The 19,210-nt window shown below is 41.5% G+C and overlaps 2 protein-coding genes across 2 annotated transcripts; both read left to right on the top strand.

The window, feature by feature from the left end:
• Positions 1-235: 235 nt before the first annotated feature.
• LOC124688366 (aspartic proteinase-like protein 1) lies at positions 236-5,466 on the top strand. The gene is made up of 10 exons (XM_047222054.1): positions 236-525; positions 1,103-1,238; positions 2,824-3,056; positions 3,386-3,610; positions 3,701-3,839; positions 3,912-3,982; positions 4,083-4,182; positions 4,821-4,884; positions 4,964-5,035; positions 5,120-5,466. Exons 1-10 carry the CDS (start codon positions 251-253, stop codon positions 5,341-5,343), a joined length of 1,539 nt encoding a protein of 512 aa, XP_047078010.1. The 5' UTR covers positions 236-250; the 3' UTR covers positions 5,344-5,466.
• A 12,491-nt stretch (positions 5,467-17,957) lies between these two features.
• LOC124690685 (heavy metal-associated isoprenylated plant protein 20-like) lies at positions 17,958-18,937 on the top strand. Its single transcript, XM_047224041.1, has 2 exons — positions 17,958-18,132; positions 18,633-18,937. Exons 1-2 carry the CDS (start codon positions 17,958-17,960, stop codon positions 18,935-18,937), a joined length of 480 nt encoding a protein of 159 aa, XP_047079997.1.
• The last annotated feature ends 273 nt before the right edge of the window (positions 18,938-19,210 follow it).

Here is a 19,210-nt window from a genome sequence, read left to right as displayed (position 1 = left end):
GGAGGTAATTTAGCAAAAACTACAAAACCTCCGCCGTCTTCTCTTTCCTGCGCAAGCTTCCAGAGCACCACCGCCACCTCCGCACCGCCCAAGCTCCGCTCCCCTACGCCGGCACGCTCTCCCACCCACCCCTACCACCGCCACCAGCCCACCACCTCCAGCTCCACAAACCCTAGCCCCAGATTCCCTCTCCCGCCACCTCCCCGCATTACCGGCAGATCCATCCACCGTCGGCAGCCCAGATCCGTCCATGCGCCTCCCGCTCCTCCTCCTGCTGATGCTCGCGGCCGCGGCGTCGGCGCCGGCGGCCGCGGCGACGCTCTCGGCTAGGATGGTGCACCGGCTCTCCGACGAGGCGCGGCTGGCGGCGGGGGCGCGCGGGGGGCTGTGGCCGCGGCGCGGGAGCGGGGGCTACTACCGGGCGCTCGTGCGGAACGACCTCCAGCGGCGGCTCGGCGCCAAGCACCAGCTCCTCTCCATCTCCCAAGGCGGCGGCATCTTCTCGGGCGGCAACGACTTGGGCTGGTGCGTTGCGCTCTCTCACTCACCCCTCCGTCGCTTCTTACTACACTCTACACTAGTACTGCTGAAATGTACTAGTACTGTGAATGGAGCAGCAGCTTAAATTACTTGGCATACTCTGCTAGATCGATATGGTTGTCCATCACAGCAGTGATAGAGAAATGCGGCACTAGGAAACGTAAAGTCTGCATGCTCTGCTAGATCGAAATGGTTGTGCATTGCAGTGGTCATAGAGAAATGCGGCATTAGCCATTTGGAAACATGAATTTACTTTGCTGTGGCCTGTGGGTGGGTGTGTTACTGTTACATTGAACTTATGATGGGCAGCCGCAGTGGCGGAGGCAAGAAATTAGTACAGAATTAGGGGATTAGGGTTTTACGAACTAATTATAAGACTAATTCAGAGCTTTGAGCTATGTTTTAGCATGAATTTTTATTATACTTGCGCATATTTTGTTTTCTCACAAAAATAATGGGTGTGCATTTGTACACCCATCTCCTTAGCTGGTTCCGCCCATGGGCAGCACCGCAGCAGCTGCGCTTTCTAAGCTAACGGTCTTTCTTATGTCTCTTTGTGCAGGTTGTATTACACATGGGTGGAAGTTGGGACGCCGAACACTTCCTTTCTGGTCGCATTGGATACTGGAAGCGATTTGTTCTGGGTACCCTGTGACTGTATCGAGTGTGCTCCACTGTCTGGCTACCGTGGGAGCTTGGTATGCACCCTTTTGAACTGTAACATTGCGTTAAGGTCTGCATATGCTGCATTGGGACATGATCGTGTCAATGTTCGTGCATATGTAACCCCAAAAGTACAAATAATTTTCCCAGCGACTTTAAAAAATAACGTAGTGAGATTCTGTTATGTTTAGTTGACGCCGTTAGACGTCCGTTGTCTCCATGTTGAGATTCCTGCAAGGGTGGATGGAATCAAGATTGGATCAGTAGGCTAGCACCATCATCTTAGATATAAGGAAATCTAACTCCGCTTAGGTGTAGACGGGCTAAAACACTTGTAGTAGTACAAATATTGGTGCGTATTTAACACTCCTTTCCATTCGTGATACTTTGCTAGCTTCATGGATAAAACAGAATAATCTCACAGAGCTTGATATCTCATGTAGGCACAGCAACACGCCAACACCACAAAACATAGCAAAATTCAATTTACATAAAGCTTTAAATCTCAACCCTGAGAGGAATTTTCAGTCTCACAAATTATAAACTAATTGCAAAGTAACACTGTTGTAAATTTGTCTATACTGTTAATCAACAGTATCCTACAATGCACATAGTAACATGCATATAACATATCTTGATGAGAATTTCACATCAGAAGCTCACAAATTATAAACTAATTGCAAGTAACACTGTTGTAAATTTGTCGACCTGCAATGCAAACATAGTAACATGCATATAACATATCAGAAGCTCTTGATCTTTTAGCAGTGTTAATTGTATCCATACTCTTGACAGTTCACTAGGTCCTTGTAATCTATTTCCGCTTATGTCCATAAAGTTCTATTTAAAAATGTGACGGATGTGGAATTTTACATCAGAAGGTCTTGTGCTTTTAGCAGTGTTTATTGTGTCCATACTCTTGACAGCTCACTTACTAGGTCCTTGTAATATATTTCCACTTACGTCCATGAACTTCTACGTAAAAAAGAAATGGATGTGGAAAAGGTGTGTAGCATGTGATTAATACCCCTATAGGTTTAAGAAGCTAATAGATTGCATTCCTTCATTTCTATTACTTTATTAGAACATTTTATTAAATTTAGAGCAAATTGTGACACATAGTTCAGTTTCAGTGTTAAAGCAGGTAAAATTGTTGATATTAGTGGAAATAGAAGTTCAAAGCTTACATCCACTTAGCTACCATGTTACCACTCCACTTGTGGCTAATAAGAATGCTACAGTGCCTATCCCCTTTCCCCAACCACCATCAGTATCCAAATGCCACATGGTTCATCCAAGATACTCCACATAGGCAATCTATCTGAGTTTCGCACCTGGATACCGCCACCACCACCACATCACCTTTGATGGTTTAACTGATGGCGTTATTCTGAGTAACACAGTTTGCAACTTAAGTCCAATTGGCGGTTTGCTACATGCTTGGTGACCTATAATTCAATTTTCTCTTGAATTTTTGGATCTCAATTTGCTTATATTACCTGATAGGCTGATTCAAATGCACTAACAACTGGACATTACAAAATTGGAAGCAGTTTTAGCACTTATTTGCAATGATTGATTGGCAGGTGCTCCATCATATATGGAGTATCTATTATGCAGGATAGAGATATGGGGATTTACAAACCAGCTGAATCAAAGACGAGTCGGCATCTGCCCTGCAGCCATGAGCTTTGCTCATTAGGTTCAGGCTGTGCAGCCGCAAAGCAGCCTTGCCCATACAATATCGAGTATTTTCAAGAAAATACAACCAGCTCGGGTTTGCTAATTGAAGATACTCTGCACTTGGATTCCAGGGAGAGCCATGTACCAGTGAAGGCTTCAGTCATTATAGGGTAAGCTTCTGTACTAGCTGCGTTCACTTCCTTTAGGAGCTCTATGTTTGTGTCCAACTCTGTCATCACAAATGTGGTGTGGGGGTTGGGCAGTAAACAAACATTTCACTTCCTTTTCTGCTTGTTTTCTGATCTGGGTAGTTACATACTTTGTACTGTAGATGCATAATATTCATTCATTCATACAGTTGCCCCATGTTATATTCGATGCACTCTTAGAACAAAATGGTTATTCTGCTGTGCTCTGTTACTGAAGAATTATAGTTTCATGATTAGTTTGCTTACGGAGATTTCCAGTTGTACTAAGTTTTCGTAATTTTCTTTTCTAGTTGTGGTAGGAAGCAAAGTGGCAGCTATTTGGATGGCATTGCACCAGATGGACTTCTTGGCCTTGGGATGGCAGATATCTCAGTTCCCAGCTTCCTTGCAAGAGCTGGATTAGTTCGGAATTCCTTTTCGATGTGTTTTAAGGAAGATTCTGGAAGAATTTTCTTCGGTGATCAAGGAGTGCCTACCCAACAGTCGACACCGTTTGTTCCTTTAAATGGAAAATTGTGAGTGCCTTGGTAGGGTCGTCCGTTTTTCTAGTTCTTCTGAGGTTATTTACATCTCCACTAATATCCATGATTTTCTTTTCTTCACAGTCAAACCTATGCTGTTAATGTCGACAAATCTTGTGTTGGCCATAAATGTTTTGAGAGTACTAGCTTCCAGGCCTTAGTTGATAGTGGAACATCATTTACAGCTCTTCCTCTAGATGTTTACAAGGCTGTCGCTATCGAGGTGAATATTTATTCCTTTCCTGGTAGTTCTTTGGTGGATAAACTTCGTTACTGATTCAATATAATTTTGCAGTTTGACAAACAAGTTAAAGCCTCGAGAATAACCCATGAAGATGATTCTTTTGAATATTGCTACAGTGTCAGGTAACTTCTGAATTCTGATTGCACTTCTTAAGGTCGCCATTCTTCAGGAACTAGTTCAGTTTTTTATATGGAATTTCATTTCACTTGTCTGTGATTTCAGTTCTCTGGAGATGCCTGATGTGCCAACTGTAACTCTGACTCTTGCTGCAAACAAGACTTTTCAGGCCATTAATCCTACAGTTTCACACAGTGACAAAGAGGTATTATTTTGTCTCGGGAGAAAATATTGGGGTCTTGAGTAAAAAGTCAATCAGTTTAGAATGATGGCAAATCATGTTGTTTGCTTTATGTTAATATGATTTTAGACGTTCTCCTGATATAAGAACTATTGCATTCCTGTGTCCAAGTTCCTGTATGCGAACATTGCTCCAATTATTTTTTTCTGTTCATTCTTGGAGAGCTGGCTCCAGTTATCTCCCTTACATAACATCAGTAGTAATGGCACCATTGCAATATCTAACATACTAATTCAGAAGGCTCTTTCCAATGTGTTCACAGCAGGAAAATGAATAGACACACAATATTTATCCATTTACTAGGATACTGACAATAAGACAATAGACAGAACATAGAAAATTAAAATATTCAGGAATATAAGTGCAGTTATTCCCTCAGTCAAGGTGGAGTTATCATTTATCCTTTGACATCCAAACATTTGTGCAAGGTGATCAGATCACAAACCTATTTATTGTTATTTTCCTTGCATGATTCATTGTAGCATATAAATATGACACAAAACACGTCTGTATGATTGGAAGAGTTATATGGAGCAGATAATTTACAATTGCAGTTGTTTTGCACGACAGTGATATATCACCTTATTTGTATTTTTTTTCAGGGAACAATTACTGTCTTTTGTTTAGCTATACAACCGTCACCAGAACCTATTGGAATTATTGGACGTGAGTGCTTAAATCTAGTTTGGAATACCTGTTTGGATTTTCTTTAAAAGTATCTCTTACGTGATAGTTGTTGATGCAGAGAACTTCTTGGTGGGGTACCACGTTGTTTTTGACAGAGAAAACATGAACCTGGGCTGGTATCGTTCTGAATGTAAGTCAGAAGCGATTTAACAAAAAACAACATTTACGTTCTAATTACTCCATGATATGTTAATGCTCATTCCTTTGTACGCAGGCCATGATCTTGACAACAGCACGACAGTACCCTTGGGCCCGTCGCAGCACAACAGCCCGCAGGATCCGCTGCCGTCGAACGAGCAGCAGACATCTCCCACCGGGACGCCTGCAGTTGCTGGGAAGCCGCCAGTCTCTAGCGCGCCATGGAATCTACACATGCTACTCGCCAACTCCTACTTGCTGCTGTTACTGACTATGTACACCGTGTTCTTCATCTCATGAATCACTAAGTGATAGAAAACCAATCTGATAGCCCCTGTAAATTGTATGTGCCTCAGTCTCCTCGTATATGGCCTGTTTTTGGTTGCTCTGGAGAGATTAACATAGATCAGTTCTAGTTTTCTACGCGGCTGGTTCTAATTTTAGGCGTAGTGCTAAGCTTATCGTTCTCCAATCTTCAGAAAAAGACTTACGTTCCTGGACAGAAACAATCACATCACAGATTTACTGCTAATCCTCTAAGAAATTATCAAATGAAATGAAATTAATTCCCCATACCAAAAAAGAATTTTTATAGCGCCACAACAGATCTGCTACTGAGAAGGGAATTACACTAACCACTCACTATTGTTGTCACGAATGTGTAAGCTATTCATTTCAGTTATCTTTGGTACAAACCATCAACTATACATGTAATTTTAACCATCAACTATACATGTAATTTGTCGCACAGAGATCCGGACCTAGGATTAAGCTTTTTAATAGCAAGTCGATGGTCTAAACTTTCTAGATTTGCTAGTTAATATTGTTTCAATTATTGAGAATTTGTATGAAGGATTGAAATGTTTGAAAAAGGGTTAGTTGATGACACTCGGCTAACATGTGTGTCATGACCGTTAGATTTGCTGTTAAATATAATCCTAGATTTTAGACCTTCGTGCAATAAAATACATTTTTTTTATAAAACTCATTTTATTGCTTAACAAGTTTAAGCATTACACCTGGTCCCTGCATAATCAAAATGCACACAACCGACACACATCCACAACAATATTAAAGTTATGAAAAGATTGAAAAGAACAACATATGGATGAACGCTTAAGACGGTGGAAGCACAATCCGCAGATTACATCGACATCCATGTTGAGACAAAATAAATACACCGTGATTCTCCGCATCATCCAATTGTGTGATATCTCCATAAATAGATCGCGATTCTCCGCGCGCTGAAGCAACAACCCAAAGGAGCAAAACAGCGCACATGTAAATAACTTGCAACAAACAAGGTTTTTATCATTGCAAATCTTGTCATTTCTGCGTAGCATCAAATAATGGTAATCACTCTCGCCCTAATAAAAAATTTAAACCTATGATCCACCCCACTAAATCAGTTGCCAAAAATATTCTCAACGGTCTGTGAAGAGTATAAGGTAGGACCTATTTGATTTACTGACCATATAGATCTTGCGAATTGGCAACAAAAGAAAATGTGTTCGATAGTCTTGTTGTGATGACAGAATAAACACTATTTTGTAGGATAACGTTGCATAGAAAACAAAAATTTCCCTACTGCGAACACGCAATCCAAGCCAAGATGCAATCTAGAAGACGGTAGCAACGAGGGGATATCGAGTCTCACCCTTGAAGAGAGTCCAAAGCCTACAAGATGAGGCTCTTGTTGCTGCGGTAGACGTTCACTTGCCGCTTGCAAAAGCGCGTAGAAGATCTTGATCACGATCGCTTCCGGCGCCACGAACGGGCAGCACCTCCGTACTCGGTCACACGTTCGGTTGTTGATGAAGACGACGTCCACCTCCCCATTCCAGCGGGCAGCGGAAGTAGTAGCTCCTCTTGAATCCGACAGCGACGACGGCGTGGTGTCGGTGGTGGTGGAGAAATCCGGCGGAGCTTCGCTTAAGCGTGCGGGATGTGGTGGAGGAGAGATACCGCTAGGGTTTGGGGAGAGAGGGGAGGCTAGGGCGCCGGCCAAGGGCAGCCCTAGGTGGTGCGGCCAAGAGTGGGCAGCCCCCTCCCTCTCCTCCTCATTATATAGGTGGAAATCCCCAAGTGTTGGTATCCAAGTCTTCGAATAAGACCCCAACAATGAAACCTCCCATATGTAGGGAAACCTACCCAAGGTGGGAATCCCACTTGGGGTGGGATTCCCCCTTCCATGAGGGGGTTGGCCGGCCACCCTAGGGGAGTCCACCTTGGACTCCTCCCCTTTAGGGTTGGCTGGCCATGCAAGGTGGAGTCCCTCCGGGACTCTACTTTCCATGGTGATTTCTTCCGGACTTTTCTAGAACCTTCTAGAACCTGCCATAAATGCACCGGATCATTTCCAAACTTGGAATATGACTTCCTATATATGAATCTTATTCTCCGGACCATTCCGGAACTCCTCGTGATGTCCGGGATCTCATCCGGGACTCCGAACAAATATTCGAACTCCATTCCATATTCAAGTTCTACCATTTCAACATCCAACTTTAAGTGTGTCACCCTACGGTTCGTGAACTATGCGGACATGGTTGAGTACTCACTCCGACCAATAACCAATAGCGGGATCCGGAGATCCATAATGGCTCCCACATATTCAACGATGACTTCGGTGATCGAATGAACCATTCACATACGATACCAATTCCCTTTGTCACGCGATATTTTTACTTGTCCGAGGTTTGATCATCGGTATCACTCTATACCTCGTTCAACCTCGTCTCCCGACAAGTACTCTTTACTCGTACCGTGGTATGTGGTCTCTTATGAACTTATTCATATGCTTGCAAGACATTAGACGACATTCCACCGAGAGGGCCCGGAGTATATCTATCCGTCATCGGGATGGACAAATCCCATCTGTTGATCCATATGCCTCAACTCATACTTTCCGGATACTTAATCCCACCTTTATAACCACCCATTTACGCGAGTGGCGTTTGATGTAATCAAAGTACCTTTCCGGTATAAGTGATTTACATGATCTCATGGTCATAAGGACTAGGTAACTATGTATCGAAAGCTTATAGCAAATAACTTAATGACGAGATCTTATGCTACGCTTAATTGGGTGTGTCCATTACATCATTCATATAATGATATAACCTTGTTATTAATAACATCCAATGTTCATGATTATGAAACTAATCATCCATTAATCAACAAGCTAGTTTAAGAGGCATACTAGGGACTTCTTTGTTGTCTACATATCACACATGTACTAATGTTTCGGTTAATACAATTATAGCATGATATATAAAAATTTATCATAAATATAAAGATGTAAATAATAACCACTTTATTATTGCCTCTAGGGCATATCTCCTTCAGTCTCCCACTTGCACTAGAGTCAATAATCTAGTTTACATTTGTAAAGATATAACACCTTGGCCTTCTGGTGCTTTATCATGTATTGCTCACGGGAGAGGTTTTTAGTCATCGGATCCGACACGCTCGTAAACGTATGTATTTTGTAATTCATTTGCGTCTCAACGCATCACTCATTTCCAAATGAGTTGGCATTAAATATGTTTGATCTTCTGGTGGAACCTTAATTCCGCTGTCTGAAATATGTCACTAATATTGTCACACACAATATAGCTTCAAAGTTCGACTCTGTCGGAACTACACCAAGTTCTCAAAGAACCTCTTGACTTAACATCCTTTGTCATTGTCAAAATAATGACATACTCTGCCTTCTTTTGTAGAATCCGTCACAATATTTAGAACTCTTCTAAATCTAGCATAGACAACTTCTAGCTCATTGTGCTACCTTTTAAACAACACTTAGTCTAATTTGAGATTGAAATTATATTTTATATGTGACAAAACCAATATCGGTGTAACACCTTACAGCGATTTGTTTGTCATTTCTTCATACAAAAATATATATATATCCTTAGTTCTTCTAAAGTACTCAAGGATATTCTTACTCGTCGTCCAATGATCATCATATGAATCATTCCGGTATATGCTCATAACACTTTATAGCACATGATATCTGATTGTGTACATATTATTCGTGATCTATAATCACTCATGTGTTTTTACTCATTGAGTGTCAGATACACTCAAGTCTTGTTAAACCTTCACATGGCAAGAACATTTTCTTAATATTTCTATATTGAACTACTTCAATATCCATCATATGTACTTTGACTTAAACTTATTTATGTGTTTCAATCTATCTTCATAGATCTTGACACTAAATTTGTTTCGATCCATATCCTTTCATTGAAGTTAATTCTCAATGAAACCTTTTTAATCAAGTATATAATTACATCATTTATAACCAACTATATGTCACCTACATAAAGTATTATAAATGTGTCTTAGCGCTCCCACTTAATTTCTTGCAAATGCAAGCCTCTTCATCGTCTCCGATGAAATCAAAAACTCTTTGACTATTTCATCCGGTGAAGATTCCAACTCCGTGATACTTACTTCATCCAATTGAAGCTTGTATACCTATCTAGTATTCCACGGACCAGCAAAACTCTTGGTTGTATCTTGTATACATACTTCGTTAAGTAGTGTATTTTGCCATCCTACTAGCATATCTCATAAAAGAAATATGTAGTGATTACTAGAATAATCCACATAGACTATAAGCATTGCTACGGAAGATCTAATCTTATCGTATTCAACTCTTTGAACTTTGTCGTAAACAATTTTTCGATAAGTCAAGCTTTCTTTAAGGATATTTCATCCAAGTCTATCAATTTCATAGATCCATTTATTTTCATAAAGTATTCATCTATCTTGGATTTCATGGCGCATGGCCATTTTAACGGAGTCAGGGCCCATCATAACTTCTTTGTTTTGTAGTTGGTTTATCATTGTTCAAAATCAATCCTTTGTCCACAAATCATTTATTTGATCACAAAGTAAACCATACCTACAAGGTTCAATATGTACTTCGATCTCCATGGCTAAAACACTTTGTAGCCATGAGAGCCATGATCGTCGTGGCCGCTTCCGAAACCAATTCCGATGCTGCGCTACTCGATCATTATGCTCGGTTTCATAAACCTTATCAAATTATATTGTCCTCCCACTCAAATACTTCACTCGAAACAATTTCTCGGAAATAAGAAACATTGACAAACACTTTTGTCTTTGTCTCGTGGGAAGAATTCCCAATTAAATCTCCGGGATAACCAACAAAGACATTCATCCGATTTTGGTTGACTATTAGGGTTTATACCCATGCCATAACTTGTATGGTGTCATTTCAACGGATCATGATGATGCTCTATTCAGTGTAAAAGCGGTAGTCACTAAAGCATAATTCACAAAAATATAATGGCATCAATATTTTATCTCATCATTGATCCAACAAAGTTTGGATATATCTCTTGGATACTTCATCATCACTATGATACTCCAAGAAACGTAAGTTGTAGAACAATTTCATAACTCTCTTAGATGTTCGCTAAAACTCGTAATTCAAATATTTCCACCATGATCCAATCATAGATATTTGATTTCTATTACGATGATTTCCACTTCATACTGAAATTTATTTGAATCCATTCAAATGTTTCAAACTTCTTCCTTATTGAATATATCCATATATATATACTCAATTCATTGTTGGAAGTTTTTATGAAGTAGAAGAATCTCCCGCACACAACTATGCCCAGTGAACCACATACATCAGCATGTATGTTTCCACTAAGTTAGTTGCCCGTTCAACTCTTGGCCTATGAACGGTATTTTAGTCATTCTTTTTAGAAAAAGATTTGCAAGCGCCAAATGATTCAAAAATCAAATGACTCCAAAAATCCATTTGCATGGAGTTCCTTCATGCATTCCTTTCTAACATGACCTAAATGGTGGTTCCACAAATAAGTGGAATTCAAATCATTTGCCTTATGGCATTTTAGCGTCAGTGTTATGTATGTGTGTTTCACCATTAAGATTTATAATAACTTATCCATCGTACATGGAGTAATGTCATAATTTGAACAACTCATTGTTTTCATTTGACCAGAGCAAAATAACAATTATTATAAATTCTAAGGGCTAGATAGAATGCCAACGACGAACATAATAACACTTTATTTTGTTCCAGACGTGCATTCCTATCATATTCCTTGTCAGTCACTTAGGCCATTGTATTCTTGTATTGCGTTGTTTTGTATGACACTTCATACCAACCAATATAGTACTAATACCCAAGAATTTCATAGTGTGACTTAACTAGGAATACAACCATAACATGTATATCATTTATATACACCCGAGCTAGACTTTCTAGTCTTTTCTTTTCTTTTGCCAAAATATCTTTTGCAATTTCTCTTTTAGCTTTCCTCATTATTCAGAAAACACTTCAACATCATTAACTTCTAGGTTTGTTGGTCAAATACCAATAACCTTGAGGTTCTTACTTTGAAGTTGATCATCATATGATAAGTGTTCCGGATTTCACTATTAGTAACCTTGTAATATGATGAACAATTTCACTCATAATTTTATCCATTGTATCATGATGACTTTCCGAGACCATGTACGTACATGCTAGACTCATAAAGTTTTAACCTTGGTATTCGTATGTGCAAATCGGCTTGCACCCGTTGTATGCACACGTAGAATCTATCACACCCGATCATCACGTGATGCTTCGATACGACGAGTCTTAGCAACGGTGCATACTAAGGATGATAACTTCATGGATATGCGAATATCGTTAGTGCCCCAATAGTTGGAGGATTGTGACGCCTGGCGTCTTCAACCTTCATACATTCCCATAAAACTTATGAGTTTATGTAGTCTCACCAAATTATATTCTATCATCTTGCAATAAGGTCTTAGATATCACATATATCTCATACCTTGATTATTTCGAAAACTAAATTTTCAGCTCCTTACTTTTCAAACAAATTTGAACTTCAAGTTTGACGGAGACAAGATAACTTTAGGTACTAATTGAAACCATAGCTCTTTGAATCAACAATGTGAGGTTTACTAAAACTTTGCAATAGGACTTAATCATTTCTTGATTCATTAACAATACGGTACCAATCCGTAAAGTTTCTTATCAGATTTTAACAGTATTTCTATCTCAATAACAAGACTAGCGCATAGTAGAAAACGGATGCCAATACTACAAAAAATAATTCAAAATACTACTCAGACTATGTTTATGATAATTAGTTCATGTTCTAATCTTTATTACTAATGAACTCCCACTTAATACAACATCCCTCATAGTTGTTAAGTGGTACGCGATCCAAATCCACTACACCAAAACCGATCATCACGTGAGATGATGTAGCTTCAATGGTGAACATCAACATGTTGATCATATCATCCATATGACTCGTGTTCAACCTTTCGGTTTCCGTTGTCCCGAGGCCATGTCTGTACATGCTAGGCTCGTCAAGCAAACCCAAGTATTCTGCGTGTGCAACATGGCTTACACCCGTTGTATATGAACGTTGAATCTATCACATCCGATCATCACGAGATGCTTCGAAACGACGAACTTTGGCAACGGTGCATACGAAGGGAGAACACTTTATTATCTTGATATTAATGTGAGGGATCATCTTATAATGCTACCGTCGCGATCTAAGCAAAATAAGATGCATAAAGGATTAACATCACATGCAGTTCATATGTGATATGATATGGCCCTTTTGTCTTTGTGCCTTCGATCTTCATCTCCAAAGCACGGACATGATCTCCATCATCAACGGGCATGATCTCCATCATCGTCGGCGTAGCGTCAAGGTTCATGGCGCCGTCTTCATGGTTGTTCACCTCATGTAGCAACTATTACAACTACTTTGAAATACTACTCAACATGAAATTTAAAGACAACCATAAGGCTCCCGTCGGTTGCCACAATACAATAATGATCATCTCATACATATTCATCATCACATCATGGCCATATCACATCACCAAACCCTGCAAAAACAAGTTAGACGTCTCTAATTTGGTTTGCATATTTTACGTGGTTTAGGGTTTTCGAGTAAGATCTAATCTACCTACGAACATGAACCACAACGGTGATACTAGTGTTGTCAATAGAAGAGTAAATTGAATCTTCACCATAGTAGGAGAGACAGACACCCGCAAAGCCTCTTATGCAATACAAGTTGCATGTCGAACGAGGAGCAAGTCTCATGAACGCGGTCATGTAAAGTTAGCCCGAGCCGCTTCATCCCACTATGCCACAAAGATGCAAAGTACTCAAACTAAAGAAAACAAGAGCATCAACGCCCACAAAAACATTGTGTTCTACTCGTGCAACCATCTATGCATAGACACGGCTCTGATACCACTGTAGGATAACGTTGCATAGAAAACAAAAATTTTCCTACCGCGAACACGCAATCCAAGCCAAGATGCAATCTAGAAGACGGTAGCAACGAGGGGATATCGAGTCTCACCCTTGAAGAGATTCCAAAGCCTACAAGATGAGGCTCTTGTTGCTGCGGTAGACGTTCACTTGCCGCTTGCAAAAGCGCGTAGAAGATCTTGATCACGATCGCTTCCGGTGCCACGAACGGGCAGCACCTCCGTACTCGGTCACACGTTCGGTTGTTGATGAAGACGACGTCCACCTCCCCGTTCCAGCGGGCAGCGGAAGTAGTAGCTCCTCTTGAATCCGACAGCACGACGGCGTGGTGTCGGTGGTGGTGGAGAAATCCGGCGGAGCTTCGCTTAAGCGTGCGGGATGTGGTGGAGGAGAGATACGCTCTAGGGTTTGGAGAGAGGGGGAGGCTAGGGCGCCGGCCAAGGGCAGCCCAAGGTGGTGCGGCCAAGAGTGGGCAGCCCCCTCCCTCTCCTCCTCATTATATAGGTGGAAATCCCCAAGTGTTGGTATCCAAGTCTTCGAATAAGACCCCAACAATGAAACCTCCCATATGTAGGGAAACCTACCCAAGGTGGGAATCCCACTTGGGGTGGGATTCCCCCTTCCATGAGGGGGTTGGCCGGCCACCCTAGGGGAGTCCACCTTGGACTCCTCCCCTTTAGGGTTGGCTGGCCATGCAAGGTGGAGTCCCTCCGGGACTCTACTTTCCATGGTGATTTCTTCCGGACTTTTCTAGAACCTTCTAGAACCTGCCATAAATGCACCGGATCATTTCCAAACTTGGAATATGACTTCCTATATATGAATCTTATTCTCCGGACCATTCCGGAACTCCTCGTGATGTCCGGGATCTCATCCGGGACTCCGAACAATATTCGAACTCCATTCCATATTCAAGTTCTACCATTTCAACATCCAACTTTAAGTGTGTCACCCTACGGTTCGTGAACTATGCGGACATGGTTGAGTACTCACTCCGACCAATAACCAATAGCGGGATCCGGAGATCCATAATGGCTCCCACATATTCAACGATGACTTCAGTGATCGAATGAACCATTCACATACGATACCAATTCCCTTTGTCACGCGATATTTTTACTTGTCCGAGGTTTGATCATCGGTATCACTCTATACCTCGTTCAACCTCGTCTCCTGACAAGTACTCTTTACTCGTACCGTGGTATGTGGTCTCTTATGAACTTATTCATATGCTTGCAAGACATTAGACGACATTCCACCGAGAGGGCCCAGAGTATATCTATCCGTCATCGGGATGGACAAATCCCACTGTTGATCCGTATGCCTCAACTCATACTTTCCGGATACTTAATCCCACCTTTATAACCACCCATTTACGCAGTGGCGTTTGATGTAATCAAAGTACCTTTCCGGTATAAGTGATTTACATGATCTCATGGTCATAAGGACTAGGTAACTATGTATCGAAAGCTTATAGCAAATAACTTAATGACGAGATCTTATGCTACGCTTAATTGGGTGTGTCCATTACATCATTCATATAATGATATAACCTTGTTATTAATAACATCCAATGTTCATGATTATGAAACTAATCATCCATTAATCAACAAGCTAGTTTAAGAGGCATACTAAGGACTTCTTTGTTGTCTACATATCACACATGTACTAATGTTTCGGTTAATACAATTATAGCATGATATATAAAAATTTATCATAAATATAAAGATATAAATAATAACCACTTTATTATTGCCTCTAGGGCATATCTCCTTCATATTTTACTTACTTGCAAATGACGCTTTGCAAAGTTATCCTCAGTAAGAATTATCCCATACGAGGATACCATGCAATGACCTTCGTCTTTAACGAAATCTTCATTTTTTTTAAATTATCAGCTAGCAATTCAGTCTGGATCAAAGCATTATACATAGAGTCCACGGAAAATTTACCACTCTCATTACGATTCCAACCGATATCATCAGACCCTTATGTTAAGTGGACTATCTCCAAATGTTGAAGCAAAGCATTTCAAGATGCTAGCCTAGGACCAATAAGATCACGTCTGAACCTTCGGTGATGAATTTTCCACCACCTCTGCAAGAGTATTAGATTTTTGACGGAAAATATTGTACAATACATGATATTATTCACGAAAAGTGACACTTATCTTTCTAGAACCTTAGGTGAGATCCATCCTTGATAGAGAAATAACTATCTAGGAAGAAAAAAATATTTGTCACCATAATGCAAACCCAGAAGTGTGAGTCACCAGGTTTTTATATAACCTGGGACAAAGCCCTCGATCCAATATAGTTTCTCTCAAGAATGGTTTCCCATATTTTTTCTTTGGAAAGAAACTTAAATAACCATTACCAAGTAGGTCTCTGTTCTTGATCTCAAGATCACGAAAACTAAGTTCACCTTGATCTTTTGGATGGCAAACAACACTCCATTTAGTCAGCTAATATAATATTTTTTCTCACTATTTCCTAGACAAAAGAAACTAGATCGAAAACAATCCAATCTACGCAAAACTCTTTTGGGAAGTTAGAAGAAGGAAATCATGTACACTACCATATAGCTCATATAGCTGAGTTCTACATTAATAAGAACCAATCACCCACCAAGATATATTAACTTGCCTTTCCCAACTAGATAAACACCTCTAAATCGGGATACCGAAATAGCTGATTGGAAACTGACCAATCCCATAGCCAAAGAACTCAACATAGAGTGGCCTCATCGTAAGGTTCGCCAGAATAGAATAATTCACTTTTATGGAAGTTAATTTTAAGACCTACAAGCTTCTCAAAAGTTGATAAGATCAACTTAAGATTTCTTGCTTTATCAAGGTCATGTTCCATAAAAAGAATCATATCGTTGGCATATGGAAGGATAGATAAATCACCATCTACAAGATCCAGCACTACCCCTTCAATATGACCATCAACCTTTGCACGCTCCGTGATTAGAGCAAGCATATCCGCCACAACGTTAGATAACATGCGTGATAATGGATCGCCTCGCCATAATCCTTTTTTGTTTGAAAGTATGTACCTAGTTATCTTTAACTTCAATCACGACAGTTTTGCTGAATTTTTTTAGGAATAAGAGCATGCCATTCATAAAAAACCTTTCATTCCGAGCGTTTGTTGAAGGAGAGATCATTTGAATATCATAAGCTTTTTCAAAATAAAATTTACAAATAACACCATTCAGCTTTTTTCCTTAGCTCATGCATCCCATTAAGGATATTCCTACCTTGCATTGAGACTATCGCACTACATGATCAGCGATGGAGTTAAGCCTAATAGTTGCGTTAAATCGAAAGGCCACGTTAAGAAGACAAATATGACGATATTGTTGGGTCATTTCTACTTCATTAACTTTTGGCAACAAGATTATCTCATCAAATTAAGACGAAATAGCTCCAGATGATTTTCATGCAACACACCGAACAATGCCATAAGGTCCAATTTGATTATCTCCCAGAAGTTTTGATAAAACTCGGCTGGAAAACTATCCGGTCCAGGCGTTTTGTTATGCTCCATTTAAAAAATTGCTTCTCTTACCCCATCCTCGGTGTAAGGCGTTGTAAGGTAGGCATTTTTCTCTGTGGAAACTTGGGAAATATCATGAATCAAGGATTTATCCATTGAGAAATTACTTCGTCAGGTTCCCCAAAGACACTTTCATAGTAACTTTTAATGTAAGATTTAAGTTGCTCATGGCCAACTATCGGACTCTCATCCGAACAAGAGAATAAATAAGTTCCTTCCGGTGTCTGCCATTAGCGATAGAGTGAAAGTATGTTGCGTTCGAATATCCTTCTAAGTTAAATTCTACCATAGATCGTTGATATCATTTCAGCTCCTCCTCGATCTCTCAAATGGAAGCCATTTGCGTGTTGTATTGAATCTTAAGTTCAACATCTTTCAACAGATAGGATGAAATACACATGCACTTGGTGTTTTATGCAAAAGCCACGTAAAATAAATAGTTTGTGCAACCAAAGATAATCATAACCGGTGGTTCGTGTAACTTTCTCGCTAGCTAGCCAGGGAGGGGAGGATAAGGGCGTGTCCGTGCAGTCATCCATCTGAATCTGATGGATGATGTTTCACGCGCATGTGTGAATCCCTTCTCTTTTTACCAAGTTGCACAGCAGCTTTGCAGGCGATTTCTTGCACCGTGCGGTCCGTCTGCACTGTACCGCGCTACCCAAAATCCTGACTGGACCTACTGCAACACACAACCGTGCAGAGCCGCTCTCCTCCACTGCCTGCACGACGACATGGCCACCGTCGCCAGTCCCATGAGAGAGGCCCTCTCGCAGCAGCACGACACGGGCCTCATTTTCCCCCGACGCATTCGTGCTCTCTTGTCAGACTCCACGCCACCACCAGCAACATCCCTCTCTCCTGTCCCCTCCCGAGTGCCATTGCCTTCTTCAGGTAGCCAATGAACAGTTCCTTGCTCGCTCGCTCGCCCCATACAAAGCCAGACAATGCCGACCCACTATGCACACCTCCATAGCAACAGCAGCTAGCTCAGCTAGTAGCTAGGCTAGGCTTCTTCACTCATGGGAGGCACCTTGAGGCAGCTGGTGCTCGGCCTGTTGGGTGGGGCGAGTGGAGGCCACGGGGGCAAGGAGAAGGAGGAGAGGAGGCAGCTGCGGCAGACGGTGGAGCTGAGGGTGAGGATGGACTGCGAACGCTGCGAGCGTCAGGTCAGGAAGGCCATCGCCGGCATCAGAGGTTAGTTCGGTTGGTCGGTCGCTTATCGGCCCTACCCATTGGGGTCACATTGACATTGTTGTTCTCTTTTCATTAGCATTGTGCTGTGCCCAGGACTTGGCTGCTTTTCTGTGTCTCCTGCCTGGCCAGTTATTTACCCTACCCCTCACTAGTCAGTAGTGGTACTCTCCTAATCGATAATGGCCATCGTGTCATGTCTGCATAAGCCTTTTCTCCAGTCCGTACACTTGTCGCCTGAACACATATGCATCTTCTTTTCTTTTTTATAGACAAAACACTACTCACAAAGGAGCATTTTTGTTGAGAAAAAGGTGACACTTTTCTCAGGAATTACTGGCAAGCAATATCTGCAGTAGTTTGGAATTTGGACTGAGCTCAGGTTCAGTTAGCTGCATTTCTTGGCAAATAAGATCACATTTCTTCTGGACTCCTGGTCAATGTAATTGCTAGCTTGTGCGAGCACTGCTGTACTATTTACACTACATTTTTCCAAGCTGCAGGGGTGGAGCATGTGGAGGTGAACCGGAGGCAGCAAAGGGTGACCGTCACCGGCAGCGTCGACCCACACAAGGTCCTGCAGAGGGCCCGGTCCACAGGCAAGAAGGCGGAGCTATGGCCTCAACAGAATCCTTGCTACAACGGCGCCGCCGTCATGGCCCACCACGGCGCCATCGGAGCTGTCCAGGCCCATGAAAGGTGGGCACCGCCCGTCCACCCCAGACACCCCGACGCCATGGGCGCCGGCTCCGAGCACATCACCGACCTGTTCAGCGACGAAAACCCGAACGCCTGCACTGTCATGTGATGCTACTACGTTTCAGGTAGCTAGTTATCTTAGGAGGAGTTTGTTTTGTGTCTGTCAGTGTCATCTCGTCACTATCTTTGTTAGATCTTGTGTGATGCCAATGTGACACGAGAAGCTCCTTACACGTAAGATCCCAACCAGAATCTAGACCACCAGGCCACCATCGATCGATCATCTGTTAGGTGTTGTTAGATACGTACTCCGACGACAAAGACTCGAGTAAGATGCCAAGCAGCTTAGCGATATATAGTTTATGCCGCCTGTCCGCGTTCA

This window comes from Lolium rigidum, chromosome 2 (assembly GCF_022539505.1).
Source record: "Lolium rigidum isolate FL_2022 chromosome 2, APGP_CSIRO_Lrig_0.1, whole genome shotgun sequence".
NCBI classification, from domain to species: Eukaryota; Viridiplantae; Streptophyta; class Magnoliopsida; order Poales; family Poaceae; genus Lolium; species Lolium rigidum.
The sequence above is the reverse complement of the archived record's forward strand: the minus strand, read 5'-3'. Positions and strand labels throughout refer to the sequence as shown.

What these genes read in the sequence shown, in the direction of transcription:
- LOC124690685 (XM_047224041.1), top strand. Translation starts at nt 17,958, where the DNA reads ATGGGAGGCACCTTGAGGCAGCTGGTGCTCGGCCTGTTGGGTGGGGCG. An exon ending in GGCCATCGCCGGCATCAGAG is followed by an intron (nt 18,133 to 18,632) that starts GTTAGTTCGGTT and finishes TCCAAGCTGCAG; the next exon opens with GGGTGGAGCATGTGGAGGTG.
- LOC124688366 (XM_047222054.1), top strand. Translation starts at nt 251, where the DNA reads ATGCGCCTCCCGCTCCTCCTCCTGCTGATGCTCGCGGCCGCGGCGTCG. An exon ending in GAATATTGCTACAGTGTCAG is followed by an intron (nt 3,983 to 4,082) that starts GTAACTTCTGAA and finishes CTGTGATTTCAG; the next exon opens with TTCTCTGGAGATGCCTGATG. An exon ending in ACCTATTGGAATTATTGGAC is followed by an intron (nt 4,885 to 4,963) that starts GTGAGTGCTTAA and finishes TTGTTGATGCAG; the next exon opens with AGAACTTCTTGGTGGGGTAC.